The 19,153-nt window shown below is 40.5% G+C and overlaps 1 protein-coding gene across 2 annotated transcripts in view; it reads right to left on the bottom strand.

The window, feature by feature from the left end:
- Nucleotides 1-18,156, bottom strand: part of sema3bl (sema domain, immunoglobulin domain (Ig), short basic domain, secreted, (semaphorin) 3bl) — a 61,742-nt gene extending 43,586 nt beyond the window's left edge. For both annotated transcript variants that reach the window (XR_003463818.1, XM_010740897.3), the window contains exon 1: nt 17,761-18,156. Coding sequence is in view for 1 of the 2 variants with exons in the window: in XM_010740897.3 (XP_010739199.3) it covers nt 17,761-17,866 (106 nt within the window). In the remaining variant the exon portion in view is untranslated. The remainder of the gene's footprint in view (nt 1-17,760) is intronic.
- Nucleotides 18,157-19,153: the final 997 nt, after the last annotated feature.

The following is a 19,153-nucleotide window of genomic DNA, read 5'->3' as shown; positions in this document are numbered from 1 at the left end:
CCTTTTACACTTTATTTGTCTTTAGCCTCCATCCCTACACTCACAGCATGTAGCATCCTTCTATTGTGCGTGCTGGATCAATGAGCATGTACCCTGAGTGTCCTACTTTTCCTCTAAATAATTCCTGAATGAGATGTCAGCAGCTTCATTTCCCTTAATATGGTTTACTTTTTATTGAATAAAGTGGGGTCTGTTTGCAAAAATAATTCATAATGTCTGTTTTATTCACCTAATTGGTATTGACATTCTGTGGTAACACCAGGATTACAGCTGATGTTGTAACTTCACGGCCACATGGCAGAGAAACTTGAATATAGTCTGTGATACTGTTAAATTATGTATGTACTCTGTGTCTATGTGTTAAAACAGGAGCACATGTACAACTTCATGATTCCAGTGCAACATAGGCTGCATCACACTTTTGAGATGAATAGGTCCCTAATGATCTCATATACTCATGAGACGATTTTCCAGTACTGCAAAAATTCCATGTCTCCTGTGGGAATCCACATGTAACATCACCTTTTGTTCCACTACATTTGTCTCCAAACCCGCTCCTGTTGCTGCTGTCGACACATCATGTCTGCACATTAAAGGATGTACCGACCCGAACAGGAAATGTCAAGACTGTGATAGACTGCAGCAAAAACAGTCATTCATGCTACTCAAATCAATACGTCTGATCGCAGTAACTACTGAATTTGAATCCAGTGACGCTAAACAAAATGAAAACCACTGCTGTTAAGTTTCTGAAGTGCATGACTTTATGCGGACACACACCCACGCAATACACACTCCCATACAAGTAAACATGTATCAGTGGGAGGTCAGGGGTTTGTCCCTACACACAGCCTGCACCTGGCTGTCCTCCCTGATCTGGCAGCAGCTTCAAAGTCAAAAGGTTGATGCAACGACTCTGCGGGAGTAGTAGAGACTGGGTTGAACTCAAGTTCAGATAGATGCAACTGTTAAAGATGTGTCTTACACAGACACACACACACACACATACACACACACACACACACATACACATAATTCACCAGTACAGAAACAACAACAAACTTGCTGCTTCTCAGCCTCTTAGCTTCCCACAGGTTCAAAATCTTTCACTTTCTCACATAAACACCTCTTACATCTGCTTTACCTACCTTTCCTTTTTTGTCCTGACTCCTCTTCTCTCTCCCTCTCTCTCTCCCTCTCTCTCTTCCTCTATACGGTAACAACACAGTGATGGAAATATGTGTGTGAGAAAACGTCTCCGGTATGCCAAACTCTCGGTGGAGGAGTCTCTCTTGCCTGAATCGGCTTTCCGTCTACCTCTCATCACTCGTCTGTCACACTCATTATTCCTCACTCTCTCTTTTTCACCCGGTCACACACAGACACACACACACAGACACACTAACCTGCACACATACAAACACACACAGTGAGAAAGTGGGCTCAGTCACTCACCACTCAGCAAGGGTATTAACTGAATGAAGCACAGGGGCCCCATGTACCAGTGACACCTTGTCCATCACTGGGCATGCACGCACACACACACACACACACACACACACACACGCATGCATACTGTTTTTATTAGAAAACTCAATTTTTCAAACTCCACACACATCTGCATACAGTAGGTCTCCGTGTAAGAATGCAAACCAGATTTGAAAAGCTGAAAGCGTCATTTTTACTCGATAAATTATTTCAGTGATTAATCAATAATTCATTTTCTCTCCATTGATTCCAATTTCTGTGGCTCATTATTTCAGCACACACACACATAGACATGAATAGATGTAATTCTTCACTCTTTGTTCAGCCTTGCTTTGGCTGCAGGGATACACACACTGAATCACCCTAGATTACCCTCATTACCAGTGCAGAAGAAACTTTTACAGTGAGGGCAGAACACTTTCAACAGTTTAACGCTTTATCATGTTTTCTCTGTATACTGCCTAATAGGGTCTTTGCAGCAGCCAAATCAAAACCAGCATTAAATTGGCAACTCTACTGAAACACTCTCCTCCAGTGAGGCCAACCAACATCGGAGCCTGTTAAATGTTGTTTCACCGAAGACAGTGATGAGGAGAATAGTTTAATAAGGGCTGGATGTAAAACGTTAAGTGCTGCTGGCAAGAGAATAACGAGGAGACACACACATGAGAAGACAACGGAGATATACTGTTGGGAGAGAGGGAGTTTGAAGAAGTCAGAGAAAGAAAGATAAAGTTGGAGATGGAAGAGAGGAGGGGGGCTGAGGGGGTTGTGGCTTTTAGCAGCTGGCAAAAGTCAAAAAATAATGAGTAGGAAGAGAGACAGGCAGAGAAAGCCACAAGACAGACAGAGAGTGTGGTGATGTATGATGGATATACTGGGACTGACAGAGTAAGCCGAAAAAATATGACAAGGAGACAGAAGAAGATAAGCTTTAGAACTGTTTTACATTAGGTACTGGAGATCTGTGCATCATATGATATGCATTTCCAATCCAAATGTTTTATTTTCTCGGTGTTTGAACTGATTCTTTATTGCAACTTCTGTTCAGCACCTCAAACAAATCAAACTTTAACGTTCATACACTAAAACATATATATTTGAGCTGCAGGGAGGAATCTGTGTTATCATGACAGTTTGTCAGCAGAACATGCACACAGGTCTACACATCGTCAGCTGATGACCGCCTGTCTCCACAAGTTCAACTCTTTCCACGTAGCTCTGAGCCCTGAGATGACCTCCGGCTGGAGATCAAGTGATGACTGAAGACTGATAAAGAATGACATGTGGTCTGTGCTGAGAACAGATACTGTAGGTATTAGGGTGAGATTTAATGTTCATGGCACACCTCTTTGTTTTGACAGGAAGAGATTACAGAGGATGGATACTGTCAGGTTACACTGGCATGTTATCAAATTTTATATAATCAAATATGAGGATGCACAATGATTATCTGGCCCCTGTGTCAGCTATATATTTATTTATTTAAATTATTTCCAGAGTAAGGGAAATGTCGAATCAGGTCCTTTTGAATTTTAAAAACTTTGGAGTGTCTGGTGGTGTCAAGGTGCAAACAGCACTGTGGTTAAATTTGATGGTAATACATCCAAGAATTGTCAAGACATTTAGAAGACACTTAGAAGAAAACTCACCAAAGTCAGCAGGTTTCATCATCTGGGGATTATACATATATGTGCCAAGTTTCATTGCAATTGATCAAATATACTGACCGACCGATAGATCAACGCGGCCAACTCGGTAGCATGGCTAAATAGGTCCAGGTCCTCCACATGTACAGTCAGTGTTGGTGTTCATTCTTGCCCTCGAGTCAGAACAGAGGGGTGTTTCTGATTCTGTTTTAAAAGAAGAAACTTTGGCACAAGGATGTGCCCGACTACAATGTAAAATATAGTTCTGAGTCTCTAGACAATGACTGGCTGCTTAACACACAGAATTAGATCACAACTCTGTCAGTATTTGTTTGACAACTCTCAGTCATTTTGATAGATTGTTTGATGCTTGATCTATGTTGCAGGCTTCAACTTGGATCCAACTTTGATCGAGTAATTATCAGTCTCACTGTAAAGCTCAACATTTTTTGTCTTTTATTTAGTTTCCAACTTTATGCTGTATACACCCTCGGGCCTGGAAGCAGATTCCTGTTTGATGTCTCTTTCTCTTCTTTCTTTCTACCTTTATAACTCGTAAATCACTCAGAAGTACACACAAATCTAACTCGAATGACAACAAGAATGTAAGCACATAAATACCACAGCCACACACACACACACACACACACACACATACATACACACACACACACACACACACACACACACACACACACACACACACAGGGGGAAAGGTGAGCTAACAGCTTCCATCTGCAGCTTGTTATCACTCCAGCAGCTCATCGGCTCACTGTGGAAACCACACCACTGTCTCACCTCTCACCAACCTCTCTCCTGTTCTCTATCCATCTTCACATCTCTTCCATCCATCCGTTTAACCTCTCTCCACTCTCCATCATGCTCTGTCTCCTCTGTCTATCAATCTTTAACTCCTTCTGTGGTGCTGTTTTTCCTTTCTCGAAGCCACTTCTAAATATGTCTTCAATTTCATCTCTCATGACTGTCCATCTGTATTCCTGTCTCTTTCTCCTTTTTTGCTCGATCTTTCTCTCTTGTCTCTCATTTTATCCATCGTGTGTCTCGAGACCCTATACATCTACAGACTTCCTCACAGCATCCATAGGGAAAACCTCTACATCTGTCTCCAATGTGTCCTGTTTCCCTGGGGGCAGCCAGCCGACGCTGCATTGACAAACAGCAGCCGTGCCAAACCAAAGCGACACGCAAGAGAGCATCTGGTTTTGCTGCATCGTGTCAAACCTCAGCTATCGCATCTCACGCAGCCTCAACCACATCAAAGATATGTATGCAATAATCTACTGTGAGATTTGTGTACATTGTCAATGGTCCGCTTAGTCAGGATTCCCTGGTGTCAGTCAAATCTGAGACATTCAGACTCTGCAATCCATAGCTGTTATTTCAGTATTTGCATATTTCTGTTTGATTTAGGTTTGATTTTTTTTTCATCACCCAAGGACCGATGAAACATAATCAAAGTTCTGATTAAAGATGAAAAGGAAGATGATGAAGCAGAGGGCAGCATTTTTGTATTTGGTGATAAAATGTACACCAAAGTGGTTAAAAATAAGATTTGCACTGACAGGTCTGGAAATGAGTGAAAGTGGGTTCAAGAGGAGAAAAGGATTTACAAAGAATGAGGCGGAGAATTGAAAAAGTTCGCCTCCAAATCTCATGCTGACATCTCTAATGTACAAATTGGGCAAAGGCAGAGTGTAAGCTATGTTAAGCTGGCTGCAGACACACACATATTTGTGCGCACACGCACACACACACACAATAGTATCAGTGTTACTGTTGGCTCAGTGGGAGAGGGGGACACATCTGAAGCCTATTAGACCCCCTGTGCTATGAAATGCATGCCAGAAACAACACACACACATACACACACACACACACACATCATCGTAAATTCATAAGCCCCTGGTTCAGTCACACCTATTCCCATCTCAGCTGACAAAACTCACTGTCTCCGTCTCTAAATATTTCTCCTTGACATTTTGTTTTTATGAGCTCCGACACACAAACACACACACTCACGCACAAATAAAGACCCATTAGACTCATTACACCTCTGACAGGCTTGCCAGGGTATCATTAGATCTCGGCTGTATATTGTTGCAGTGTGCCAAGTATTTCTGGAATCTGCCGCATGCACAAAAAGTCATCTCACAGTGCGTCTCCTCCTCTCACCATTCCCACCCCTCCTCCTCCTCTCACAGGTCTCTTATTCCCTCTCATCCTCTTCATTTGCCTCCTCGTGTGGTTCTATGGGAGATTTCTATTATGGTTTGACAAATTACCTACAGTATTTTTTCTTTATGACCTTAATTGACTAATTTTTAATGACCAATGGTTCTTACATAATGTAAAAGAAGAAAATTTAAAGAAAAAACATTGTATGTAGTTGCATTCAGTGTTATCAAGGTTAATGTGACAATTTGTCCTTATCTAGGGTTGAGGTCATATCATTCATATCAGAGTAGTAGCAATGTTTTTCTGGATACCAGCAGTACAGAAGTCAGTTGGTCTTCCAGTTGTCAATCAACACTTGGTCTACAAATTGTCAACACTGTTAGATGGATTGCCATAAAATTAGTTACAGATATTCATGCAGCATAAGGTATGAATTTTAATGATTGTGATGTTCACTTGACTGTTTCCTCTAGTGCCTCCAGCAGACCCAATCATCACATATTCATAGAAATATCCCAATATTTGTTGGACGCATTGCCACAGTATTTTCAGACAATGAATCCAAATAACTTGGTCATTCCCTGTAATAGCTTTAGCAATCTCCTGACTTTTCCTCTTGAGCCATCATTAAACCTGTCTCATATTATTGCAATATTTAGATATACAGTAACTATGGCAACAAAAGATACCAAATAAATTGGGACAATTCTGTTTAACAAGCAGCTTCACAGGCATCTCACTGAAAAGGGGTTTTCCCATCCATTTTCTGTAACCGCTTGTTCTTAACAGGGTTGTGGAGGGCTGGAGTCTATCCCAGCTGACTTTGGGCAAGAGACAGAGTACACCCTGGATGAGTCACCAGTTCATCACAGAGCCAACAACCCTTCACACTCACATTCACACCTATAGGCAATTTAGAGTCACCAATTAACCTGCATGTCTTCGTATACCCATGATAACCCACGCGGACACGGAGAGAACATGCAAACTCCACACAAACCAAGAAAGCAGGGACCTTCTTGCTGTGAATGCTACAGTATAGTGCTAATCGTTGCACCGCTGTGCTGCCCTGAAAAGGGGATTTTAACTTTGGAAAATATTTGACAAAAAAAACATTTTTTTTAAATGACCATTAGGAAATATGTCACCAGGGGTGGATTAAATAAACCAGGACAATAAACATCTTGGATTACTTTCAAACTAAAAGCCTTCATTCTCTATCTCTTGTGTAAGAAACAAAACAGCGTCAGATGAAGGAAGGCACAGCTGCAGCCTGTCAGAACAGAGTAACGGTGACAAAATGGCAAAGTTCACAAAGTTCAGGCTTTCACATAAAATTTCAGAATGAATTGGTTATTGTTGTCTTTTCTGCACTGATAATTTGGTGTTTCTTTCTGATGATGTGGTTTTTTTCTTACCATGTTTCTGTATTCAGGTTGCTATATTTGAAAACCTTTTGTAACAGAGAAAAGTCTTGACCACCATCACCATAGTTGTGCATAGGCCTCTATTGTTAGTGTTATTATGCTATCATTATAGACCAAAGTATTCATTCACTGCTATTAGACCTCCAGATATCTGTGATTTCATTGTTTAAACTCACAAGGATTTGTCCTGGCAGAGACAACACAGGCCTTATAACTCACGATAGAGTAAATCCTGGGATTTCCTGTCAACCTGTTACTGCTCCTCACTGAACATGTCATCTTGCCCACGCTGCTCACATTTTTAACACACTTGATCATATGATAAAACCATGCAAAGTGAGTTGAGTGCCAAAGAAAAGCACACACAAAAACTGCTCTCTCTCTCTCTCTCTCTCTCTCTCACACACACACACACACACACTGAGGATGTCTCAGGATGCCTATCAGAGTTTGTGTTACCCGATCTTCCCTGTTGGGCCAATCAAAACACAGCGCAGGGTGTTACCTCATCACCCTCAATTCTCATCAACCCTCACCCTCCATTGCCTCCCCTTTCTCCCTCATTTCATCATCCCTCCCTCCCCTCTTTCTCTCCTTATCTTCCTCCCTCCCTGACGGCCAGTTGCTTTCTCTCTATCCATCTTTCTCCTTCAACCGCTTTCATCTTTTTTTTCCTCCCATTTTTTAATCGACTCTTGCTCCATTACTCACCCATACCACACACCTCTCTCATTTTATCTCTCTCTTCCAAAATGATCCATGACGAACCCAACTTCTCCTAACACAAGCTTTCCTCTGTCCTTTTCCTCATCCCTGCTTCTTTCCTTTCTTAATCTCACCCTTCCTCCCCTTTGACTGAGAAATTTGTCATCCTCCATCCTCGCATCTTCTTCATCCTTCATCCTCTTTCACCACATCAGTCCTTCCCATACTGTATGTTTCATTTTAAAGAAAGACCAATAGACCAATGATTAAACTTTTTTTTTAATCATTTTACTTTCATCCCTCACTCCATCCATGCTTCATCCAGGACCCCCAGCTCTCTATAAAGTTATGTGACTTATGTGGCTGTTGTATGTTTCAGCACAAACGGTTCTCTCTCTGCTTGAGTCACACACACTTTGTGAATACAGCAAAGTACAGACACACAAATCTGTGCAGGACGTTCCAGTTCTTTTTTGTGTTAGTTATAAAGTGTTAGTTCTAAACCAAGAACTACAATAATGAAGATTCTCTATCACAGAGATGAGGACAAGTGGCTAAATTAACATTAAACAAATGCAGTGCCAAAAATCTGTCTCTTCTTTTTTTTTGGTATGTTATTGAAGGGGGGGGTGGGGACAGACTGAACAGACTGAAATGAGTTCAAGATTTCTGGTTAGCTGTATGAAACTGATGTTCTGTGTTCTGCAGCAAATTAAGTGAATGCATCAGAGGCCAATAAGACAAATGGTTACAGAGACAGCAGCACTCTTTTTCAGTTAACATACAAAAACACAGATGCGCCCAAGTATGCACACACTGAACTGAGCTTTTTCTTCTGGTATCAGTTCACTGTGATGTTTGTGTGTCTTTGTGTTTGTCAGCTGCTGTCTAATAGATACATCAGTCCACACTAGAGACCCTTGTGCTCAGCTCTCCTTGTCAGTAGCTCCAGTGGAACTAATTGATTGCTGCAAGAGCGGATGTGTTTGTTTCGGTGGCAAGGGGTGCAGCACCTCAGTGTGTGTGACATGGTATGTCTCCCATCCTGCACTGAAGAGAGTTCCCATCACCTCTGGCCTGTTTCTCTATCACTTTGCATTGGTTCGGAGCCAAAGCGCCAAATGGTAGGACATTGAACTGACATGAAAAGACAAGAGGAACTTCCTTTGTATTTGCACGGTTTGTGTGTGTGTTTAATCATCCTAGTTTTCTTTTTTCTTTCTGTTTTGCTTTCTTTGTGGGCTTGCTGCTCTCTGCAGGAAGGTCCAGCTGGGCTACATGTAATGCTTCATAATCCTTTAATGTGCCCAGTGAAAAAAAAAAAACGAGCAGAGCTGAGGATGTTTATCTATCTCATAGAATGAGGGTGGCGGAGACAGTTTTTTTTTTTTCTCATGTTGGAACAATAAGACTTACTATAAAACACTGGCAAGGCATCTGTCCTTTCAGCACCACGACCCAGCACGCTCTTTGGCCCATGGTGACTTAGAGGAAGACGCCAAGTTCAACATTAGTCCAAGTGAGTACAGAGTTTTCACAAGGTGTTATTATGAAACTGTGATTTGTTGAAAGTATTAAAAGCTTTGGGTGGACATGTACAGCAGACGGCCATGAAAGTTTCATTTTAATACTACATTACGTTTTTAATATCAGCATTTTTTCCTCGTCTAAATGTTTTTTTGGCCCGTTATTTTTCAAATCAGGGGTTCATTTCTCTAAATCAGTTTTCTAGCACTGTTTAAACATGCATGTGTGCTGAGAAGATCATTTGTTCTGATGAATAAAATACATAAAAATGACTCGCAATTCACATGTTTTGGGTGAAACAAATCTCAGTCTCTCATCATTTTGGTGCTGGGATTTCAATTTGGGGAACTGTAATGGTTCAGTGCCAACGTGGTAAGTAGTGCTATGTTCATGTGGAGCAGCAGTGATCGCAGATGGGCCTGTTGCCTGTTTCATGGGCTTTTGTTTCAACATTTGTGGCTCAGTTTGCATCACAGTTTGCAGCATCGGTCTAACAATGGCAATGTCGGTCTATCAGTCTGTCGATCAATCGATTCACCATGTTGGTCCAGAATGAAATACCTTGGCAATTTATCTTCTTCAATGGATTTTCATCAAATTTTGGTTTGGTTTGACTACATTACATAGTTGACAGGGACCCAGGAAACATGGGGAAATGGACGATAAAACAGACACAACAGGTACGTGTTCTGGACTGCAGGTACACCAAGACACCCCAACTAAACTGAAAAGAGTTGACAGCATTCTACATTGTGATGTATATGGCATTAACTTTCCCCAAAACATGACTGCTTAGAATATATAGTTACTTGCAGGCACCTTAGCTAAAACATAGATATACTTTATTTATCCCAAGCTGGGAAATTACAGAACAGGAATAGGAACAGAACAGACCAGAGAGATAACAATATCTCAGATCAGTAAAAGCAGACCCCACGAGGATGTCGGGGACAGCAGGGAGGGAGGCTGCTGTGTATGTTCAGTCTTCAGGGTGTGGCGGAGTGAAGAAAGTTTAGACAAATAGTTTTTCAGGACTTGAACCCCCTTTGGTGAACGTCCACTGCTGTGATTTGTAACACTCATGTTAAAACAACGGCCATTGCTGTGGGCACTGCTGGTTTTGGATTGCCTCTCAACACATACACAGACATACGGTACACGCACATGAATGCATACACACATACACACACATCTATTCTGAATAGACGTAAAGACACAAAGGAAAGAGATACGGGATACTCCTGCTATGTGAGGCACAGAGACACACAACTCCTGTGTGTAATCTACATGACAGACGGTCAAAGCCACATTGTTGGGACTTGAACCCTCAACCTTTGCTTCTCAAAGGGACCAGTGTCTTTGAGCCTTCAGGTTCGCCTCTTTCTTCCTTTAATCAATCTATCTGTCATTCTTCTATCTCCCTCATCTTTCTCTCCACTCTTTCAACCTCCTGTCTTTTTATTTTCATTTTCTTGGCCCCTGTCTGTGTGTTTTTTTTTTCATCCATTTATCTCTCTCCACCATGGTACATGACCTGTCATCTATTATCAGCCTTTCTCTGGTATTTCCATCGCTGTCTAAAGCTCGCCTTTTCCTCTCTTCATTCACTCTCTTCCTCTCTTTCTTTTCCATTTGTGGATCCATCATTTGTTTTCTCTCCACATTCACAGATCTTTCCTTCATTACTTCTCTCTCTTTAACCTCCGTCCTCTCTTTAACGGATATTCCCCTTTTTTCCATTCATCTTTCAGCCAGTTAATTCATGCCAGCGTTAGGGGTACATGTTTTAATTCACAGTGCAGTCCTGGTTCAGGCAGTTGAACCTAGTAAAGGCCTGTGTGCTTTGACCTTTAAGGGGTATCAATGCAGTGTTTATCTTGACATGTTTTGCAGCAAAGTTAAGCCGTTTGAATCCAGCAGGGGTTTATCAGCCTATCCTTGGACCTGGTGGGGTGTTGGTTCCCAATGTTACTGTAGGTCTCCCAGTGGAAGTGAGGTGTTCACTCTTAAAACCTACAATTGACAACTTATACTATTGCAGGGGCTATTTTCTGCTCTGTGTAAAGCAACAATTCAAAAGTATAAGTAGCCATCTCAAGAGTCTAAAATCTAAACTCATACTTTGTTATAATACAAGATAAAATGTTCTGATATATGAAATTAATTAATGATCTGAACAGTTATATCAAGACTGTCTGATATGTACTGACTGTCTGAGGCTTGTTGTAATCACATCATGAGCAAGTTTTAAAAGTTTTTTTTTTACAATGTTTTACCATGATTAGATTAATTTCACTATTGACACTTGACTGTTAATGTACACATTAAAGTAGCATAATTATTGTTGCTATGGTTGCATGTTTAATATATCTTTCCACTAGTATTAGTACTACTACTACTAGTATTACTACTACTAGTAGTAGTAAAGTATTTTCTATGGCAATGGTATAAAATAATTTGTTAACTCAAAAATAACTTTTTGTTACACATTTTCTTTCATATATTAAATAATTGGTCAGGTGTAATGTCCCCACCATCTCCTTGATAATAATAATGATACATTATCCATCAATATTTGTGTTGATGGAGATAAAACACCTGAACTATCAAACTGCTCCAGGTTCATTTCAAATCTGCTCTGCCAACAAATGAGCCTCAACCTCATCTTTAATCCAGTTTCCTTCATAAATGGCTGCATTAAACAGGAGAAACAATAGGCACAGTCAACTGTGGGGTTACTCTTTATTGGCATGACAAGCTGTGGTTCAGTCCCAGCCAACAGAAACAATTTTCATCCACTGTGTTTGGAAAGGATTTATTACGCAAAAATGTTCTTATCTTGGGCCTCCTCATTATTTTCTCTTGCTTTGTTTCTTTATATTTCACACTGTCCTTTCTTTTCCCTCAAACATCCCCATCACCTTTTTTATTCTCACCCTTGCTTCCTCTCCATCTGTGCTCCCTGATCTGATCCCTGTGTTCATCCCAATCCCTTTTCCAGGTTCCCGTCATTCACACTCTGACTGTCAATCCCTCCACCCCTTGTCACTAGTTCTTCCATCTGTGTTGTATGTGATAGCCGGGCTGCCATCTGAGGGTTGTCACATGAGAGATGCTGTTGACACGGTACCAAAGTGACACCTTAAGACACAGATGTCTACATTATATGCCACTGCTCTCTCTCTTTATCAAAAACACATACACATAGCAATGGGTCAGTACTCACAGATGTTAGATCAGAAGCAATACATCTCTTTTTCTTCCACCCACATGCACATTTTTCACGCCTACAGAGACACACACAAAAAAAGCTTTACAGATCAAAACCGCCTACAAGCCAACATTTAAGCACACACAGATATCTACTGTATATCCAACATACTCACTGTGCTCTTTTCTTTCTCACACACAGACTTGTTCTTCACCCCTCACATCATGGTGTCAAAAACATGTAGTGTGTTTCCTCTGTCAGCAGGTCTACATACCAGGCTGGAACCCTCTCTATGGTGTCTCTGTAGCCTCCAAACTAAATATGGGTGATTTTCATGGACTGAACAAAGCACTTTTGTGCCACTTTTGTCTGCTATTATTTATAAAAACACAAATGTTTTAACAAAACATATTCTTTATATATGACCAGTCTTACAATTGTTTTTTAAAGAAATAAATCATCTTTATTTCTTTTATTCCAATCACTGAATTAAGTAAACAAAAGCAAAGGTTTTGGTTGTGTCAATACTGAATTACAGTGACATACACAGCCAGTATGTTTTGTATGTATAGTTGAACTTTGGACACATGTTTAATATACGTTTGATATAAGTATAAATTGAAGTATTTAAGTAGTAATGAGTATCACTGCAATTACCAAATAAAGGCATATTTCTCTCTATATATGAAGTGTTTTTTCTAATAACCACATGGGTTAGAGTGGGTTATCCCTCTTATACCATGCACAATCCACAGCAATCAAAACACAAATATTGTTTTAGAATATTCAAGAAATTCAAAAACAAGACTTATTTAAGGACCAGTGTGTAGGATTTAGTGGCATCTAGCTGTGTAGTTGCTGATTGTAACCGAGTCACCCAGGAGGAGCTAGAATGCACTGAGGGATGTCTGGAACGCCTTGGAAGGAAATGGATTTATGGATGGATGGATAGATTTTCAGGTGATTATACACTAATAAAAACATAGTTATGCATATTTTACTCAATTTCTTCACAGCAAAGAGCACCCTGTGGCCTTCCTGTGTGGAGTTTGAATGTCCTTGCTGTGCCTGTGCAGCATTTCCCACCTCCCGCCTACTGTCAATTGGGATCCTGTCCCCCTTGACCCCCTACAGGTAAAGAAGGTACAATGTATGTATGGATGGTTGGATCAATATATGAGTGACTAAAAAGCAGATATTTTTAATTTGATTACATATTACACATTACGTATAGTGGTTCTTAGCCCGCATGCCATTCATTACAATATGGGAACCTAGAACTTGTCAGTTCTTATCCCTCACATATTACACTCCACCTAGACATGCATATTAAATGTACTGCAAAATGGACACAAACTTGCATGCAAAATAATTCACTCACATTACAGAAAATTACATTATCAACATTAACAAAAATGTCTTTCCATCTTCAGTTGAAATCTTAAATCTTATCAACCTGTTACAACATCTATAAAGTGGATTTTACAGCTGAATTCAATAAAGGATTACAACTTTCACCTGGAGCAGGACGTTATTTTCAGAGTGTTTCTTATGATTTCTACTTTCTTTCTCTTATTGTACTATTTGGACTATTGCTCATGTACTGTAAACTTTAAATATCAGCTATTGAGCCTGCGGGCTAAAGACCCCCTTGACTATATGTTAAGAACTTACATAAACATTTGAAATTTAAACACATGTCAACCATTACTAAAACACTGAAAACCCTAAAACCATCTCTTCTTTCCAATATTTCTTAGACCCAAAGTTATATCCTAGTAAAAAAACATGTGTTTGGCTTGAATGCTAAACCTTCAAGTTTCTCTTTTGTTTCTTTGCTGCCCTTTGCTGGGTTTTAGATTGTTCCCGAGGCCTGGGAGCACTTAAACTGAACTCTGAACAAGCAGGAAAGAGGAAGATTGCAATGTTAGAACTATTACATGGAGCAGGGAGCGAGTGATGGATGCAAAATGGAAAGAAAGATGAAAAAGAATGGACAAAGAAAGGAAAAGAGCTGAAAGATGAAAGGATGGGAGACGCCCTAGATTCGAGTGGCTCCGGAGTCTCCAATAGCCTCCCGGTGACAGATTACTCCGCACCGCCTAAGAACAACTAATGCCGACTGAGAAAACAAACTCATTAATTCACAGGCTGTAAGCGAAAACAAACAGGCCCCTTCACTCCGAGAACTAATGCAATCAGATCAAAATGGGACGCTGATGTGTGCACTGGTGTTTTCAAGTACCCCCCTGCCTTTAGAGAGACAAAGTGAATATTGTATCATGACATTGTGTGAGTGTCTTAAGTCAGTGTGTGTTGCACACAAGCAGGCACAAGGAATTCAAATGAATAAATGAAGCGGGCAGACTCAAAATAGAAAGACAAATGAAAGACATACAGAGACAGAAAGAGAAAGGCTGAGAGAGATGCATGATGGGAGGTTGGTATAGATGCTTGGCAGAGGGCTGGGAGTCCAGCCAACCACACACACACACACACACACAAACGCACATCACATACCTCAACGCCTCAATGTCACCTCGTAAAACGGGCACGCAGACATTCTCACTTTGTTGTTGAGAGTTTGAATAACAAATTAGGTATTTAAAAAATGAAAATGAAAGTACAATCCCAGAAAGGACTGATTTGTAAAAGTGGTCTAAATTTGATGGAAAAGACATTTACGCTATATATAACAATTTCAACAGCATTAAACAAGAACAGATAGCTAGGACTTACTTTAGGACCTGCAAATCTCTAAATCATTTCTGGCTAGTACACAGAGGACAGAAGAGCAGAGAAGTACACATGCTTTAATAGTTAAGAGGTAGAAGTGGCCTTCTTCCTGTTTGAACTTCTACCCACTAATTGATTGAAATGAGATAATGACAGCTTTTCCTGTCACTAAATTACCTCTACATCCTCCCGGGAATACAAACACCCTCTGGGCTTCTCCGGGTTATAATGAGAAAGAGGGTGATAGAGGAAGAGACACACAAACAGAGGGAAACGAAAGAACACTGAGGTGAGACAGCTAAGTGAGAAATGAGACTGAAGAGTAAGAAGATGAAACATATGGAGACGTATGGAACGATTTACTGTTGGAAGTCAAAGAAGAAAAAGAGACTTGAGTCAAGGAGGGAAATTATGTAAAAGAGGGCAAAATGTGGGGTCAAATGTGAGGTCACCTAGACAGGAAGCGAGAAACTGCTTGGTCACTAATGAGAATCTTATAGGCAGAGTTTCTTCCCACACTGTGGATAATGCTCGCAAAATCAGAGTTGAGTGTTTTTGGCAAGGGGCAACATGGCAAATAATGAAAAGAAACGGTTTTATGTGGTGCTGTTTATTGCTCGACCAAAGTGAAAATGGATCTATGTAATACTGAAAAGGGGGCAAACAGTGACTCACTATTTTGGGCACTGTTTTTTCCACTTCTAGTGTTTGCCCAGGGCATGACTGTATGTGCTCAATGAGTTTCCCTGCACTCTGCATCTACTACTCAATAGTGTTGCGGATATTATCTCGTGAAGGCGATGTTCCTACAGTCATAGTTTCACTTCCACCTTTCTGAAATAAAGTGGAACAATGAACATTGTCTCTGAAGATATTACACGTTTATATGTAAATAAAAAGTTTGTCACACCCAACTAACTGTGTTGGAAATGCATTAATGTAACTGATGTGCACCTCACGACAGGCCACCATGTTTATTAAATTGCATCCCACATAGCAAAAGTGTTACAAATTAATGAATTAAATGTTACAAACAAATATGAAAACAATTTTGCTATTCAGCCACAAAGGTGGGGCTTAAAATGACCCAAGAAGGTCAGTCATATTAAAAGGGTTAATCACATGGCAGCATAAACACGCTCAGGAAATTTCATGGTAATCTACTAATTATGAGGTATATACTGTGCAAAGTTTACATTTCAGCTGGAAGGAGAAAAGCTTTGAGTGTTAAACAAAAGGAACATGGCTATCCTCTGGGGAGCATGAATGTGCTCATATTTCATTGTGATTTATGGTTTAGATTTACATATTCTTGTACTCAAGTGGAAATTTTGGCCTGATGGTATCAATAGAGAAAAGGTCAGGGGTTACCTAAAGCACTAGGGTTCATCCTCTGCAGGACCATGAATATAATAAGCAACTTTCAAGATATCATGTTGTAGGCAGACCAACAGACAAATCACCAAGCAACATTTCCATTCACAGGCCTTAAGCAAAACACAAGGGCACAAACATATATCAATATAAAATGAATAATCTAGTTGTTAAATTACCAAATGACCAGAAACAAGTATGTAAAAGTTCAGATTCCTCTGTTGCCACATACGCATTCAAAAATCCCTTCAGTTATTCTCTCTCATTTCATTATCAGTCTCTCTCTATCCCCTAATGAACAGAGTATTTCCAGTCCAGCCAACAGGAAGAGCCGTAAACTCAGATGGTGACTTTTCTCCTGAAAACATGGAGCTGAACAGGAGGAAATCCTGTGCGATATCAATCGCTGATGATGATTGCAGACCCACTTCGGCCTGAGTGAAACGAAACAATGAGCCGGGTCTGGCAACAGCACTTAAACACACACACACACACATACACACACTGGGTCTTTTACTGCCTTATTATCATTAAACCTGAATGAGTCATTGCCAACAACAGTGCTCAGATTAGAGAGGGTGTGTGCATTGTTGGGAAGGTGAGGTTATAGTGTGTCAACTGGTCAAAGAGATACTGTGTATGGAAATGTTTCTACACTGACAATGTGAGCAGGCTATTGTGTAAATGCAAAAACTACTGAGAGGTCATTTTTAAGGTCTGTACAATCTGAACCTTGTGTAACTGACAAAATTTCAGTTAATACATGCAATAAAATATGACCTTTGTTGTACTTTAAAATAACCTGTGCTGTTTTTTTAAGTCTTTTAGACCCAATGACATAATGCTAATAACTATGCTTCAGTATAAAAGATAATTATGTAACATCCTTCCTGTTTATTTCATTGCTGGTGCCGTTTCTAATAAACTAATAATGAGACCATCGCACCCCGGTGTATCCCACCACAAAACCATGAACCTCAGCCAAAACCTCCTCTGGCTGGACACCCCGCCTGCACTGCGGTGCGGTTCCAACCTGGAAGCCAGCAACTGAAACGTCTGTGTGCCCTCTAAAACACATAAACCCTAAAAAACAGTAGCCAAAAACATCGGTCCGGATTTAACGCTTCCAGCTCAGACCACCGCGAAGAAAATACGTGGTTTGAGATAAATGTACAAATAAAAAAAAAAGACTTTGAGCTGCGTTAACAGGAGTGAAAAGAACAGAATTATTAATATTGTAGTCATACAGAAAACATATATCTGTCGAAAAGAGGAGGGAAGAGTCCAAACACTAAGCACGAGGCGGTCAAGATCACCAAATGCCACCTGTGGGGCACGCGCGCGCATGAAAAGGGGTAATAGAGCATTTGCGTGAAGATAGATAGATAGATAGATAGATAGATAGATAGATAGATAGATAGATAGATAGATAGATAGACTTGATTACCTTTGTATGGCAGTTTCAGTCGCGGTACATTTAACTTGGTCGCTGAAACGGTGGCGACAAGTAGCGCAACAAGAATCATGTTGAAGAAAGGTTTAAATCCCTTCATTCTGCTCAGGAGCTCTGCTCCGGCTTTGAACTGATAATTTCAGAATTTGTCACTAACAATCAACCAGAATATTCCAGGTGAATTTAGGGGAATTAAACTGCTGGGTCCTTCTTGTTTTTTAAGATGCCAACATGTATGTTTTCAAGAAGATTCCCCCCAATGCGTAAAATTGTCTCTGTCCGAGCAGCTGGGTGTCCTCTCTGCAGAGTGACTGCCGCTCTGCCCGGGCTGATGAGGTGATTCACTGACTCCGCTGTAAAGGCTGAGACGCTCCTTCGGTTCAGCTCCAACAGCTGCCAACAGAAGTCTGAGAGAGAGAGAGAGAGAGAGAGAGAGAGAGAGAGAGAGAGAGAGAGAGAGAGCAGTAGCGCTCCAAGTGGCCTGACCCTCCTTTACGCACAACAGATTCTCTCCAAATAGGCGCACTTGGAGGTACGCTCCTACAGTCGATTCATAACACAAACACAGCGTCAAGCAAAGTGCATTTAGGAAGTGTTAGGGACTTTTATAGAGGCAGTACAGTGTTCTGATAAGCAGATATAAGGACATTGTAAATGTTTGTTTATCAGCTCCTCTCATCACAAAATACATTAAAACAATTACATGTTGAAGGCTGAATTTTAAAGGGGTTTAAGACAAACTAAAAGACTCCTTGGTCAAAAAGAAATTTAAGGTTTTATAATGTAGCACAATGCACAGTTTACCTAAATTATATTGTATTTCTGGGTGAACTGACCCTTTAAGCAATCCTGTAAGAGTAAGACTTCCCTCCAGCTGACTTCTTTTAAAATAATGGAAACACAATAATCTCTATGGCTTATGCACTCTAAATGAATACAGACTAAAAAAACCCCAAACTACATTCCCATCTCCACATTTCTCTCTGCTGCTGAGCTATGTGCATACTTGGCCTTGCTTAGCCCCTTCACTGCCAATGGGACATTCAGTAGTTTAATTAAGTTGTGGGTTATCCTCTAAAACACCCCCTCCTGTGTGTATATACTCAAAAGCAAGCCTACACATGAACACAGGGACCACAGCAGGGTCATGGAGAGCCATTCAAGGTGTCAGTGTTACTGCAACCCCTAGACTTTGGGGAACACTTCTTTGTTCCAGGGAAGAGGTTGTGCTGAAGGGACTCCTGTGTGCAAGTCCCGGTTTCATTGAAGAATTTCATGTCATGTCCAGATCAGTCCATCATTTGATTCCTCTTAGCTTTAGTCACATCATGGTGATAAGATTTTATTGTGATTTAATCTTTTGGTACATAGTTTCTAGTATCTTGGA

The sequence above is a fragment of the Larimichthys crocea genome, chromosome XV, assembly GCF_000972845.2.
Source record: "Larimichthys crocea isolate SSNF chromosome XV, L_crocea_2.0, whole genome shotgun sequence".
In the NCBI taxonomy this organism is placed as follows: domain Eukaryota; kingdom Metazoa; phylum Chordata; class Actinopteri; family Sciaenidae; genus Larimichthys; species Larimichthys crocea.
The sequence above is the reverse complement of the archived record's forward strand: the minus strand, read 5'-3'. Positions and strand labels throughout refer to the sequence as shown.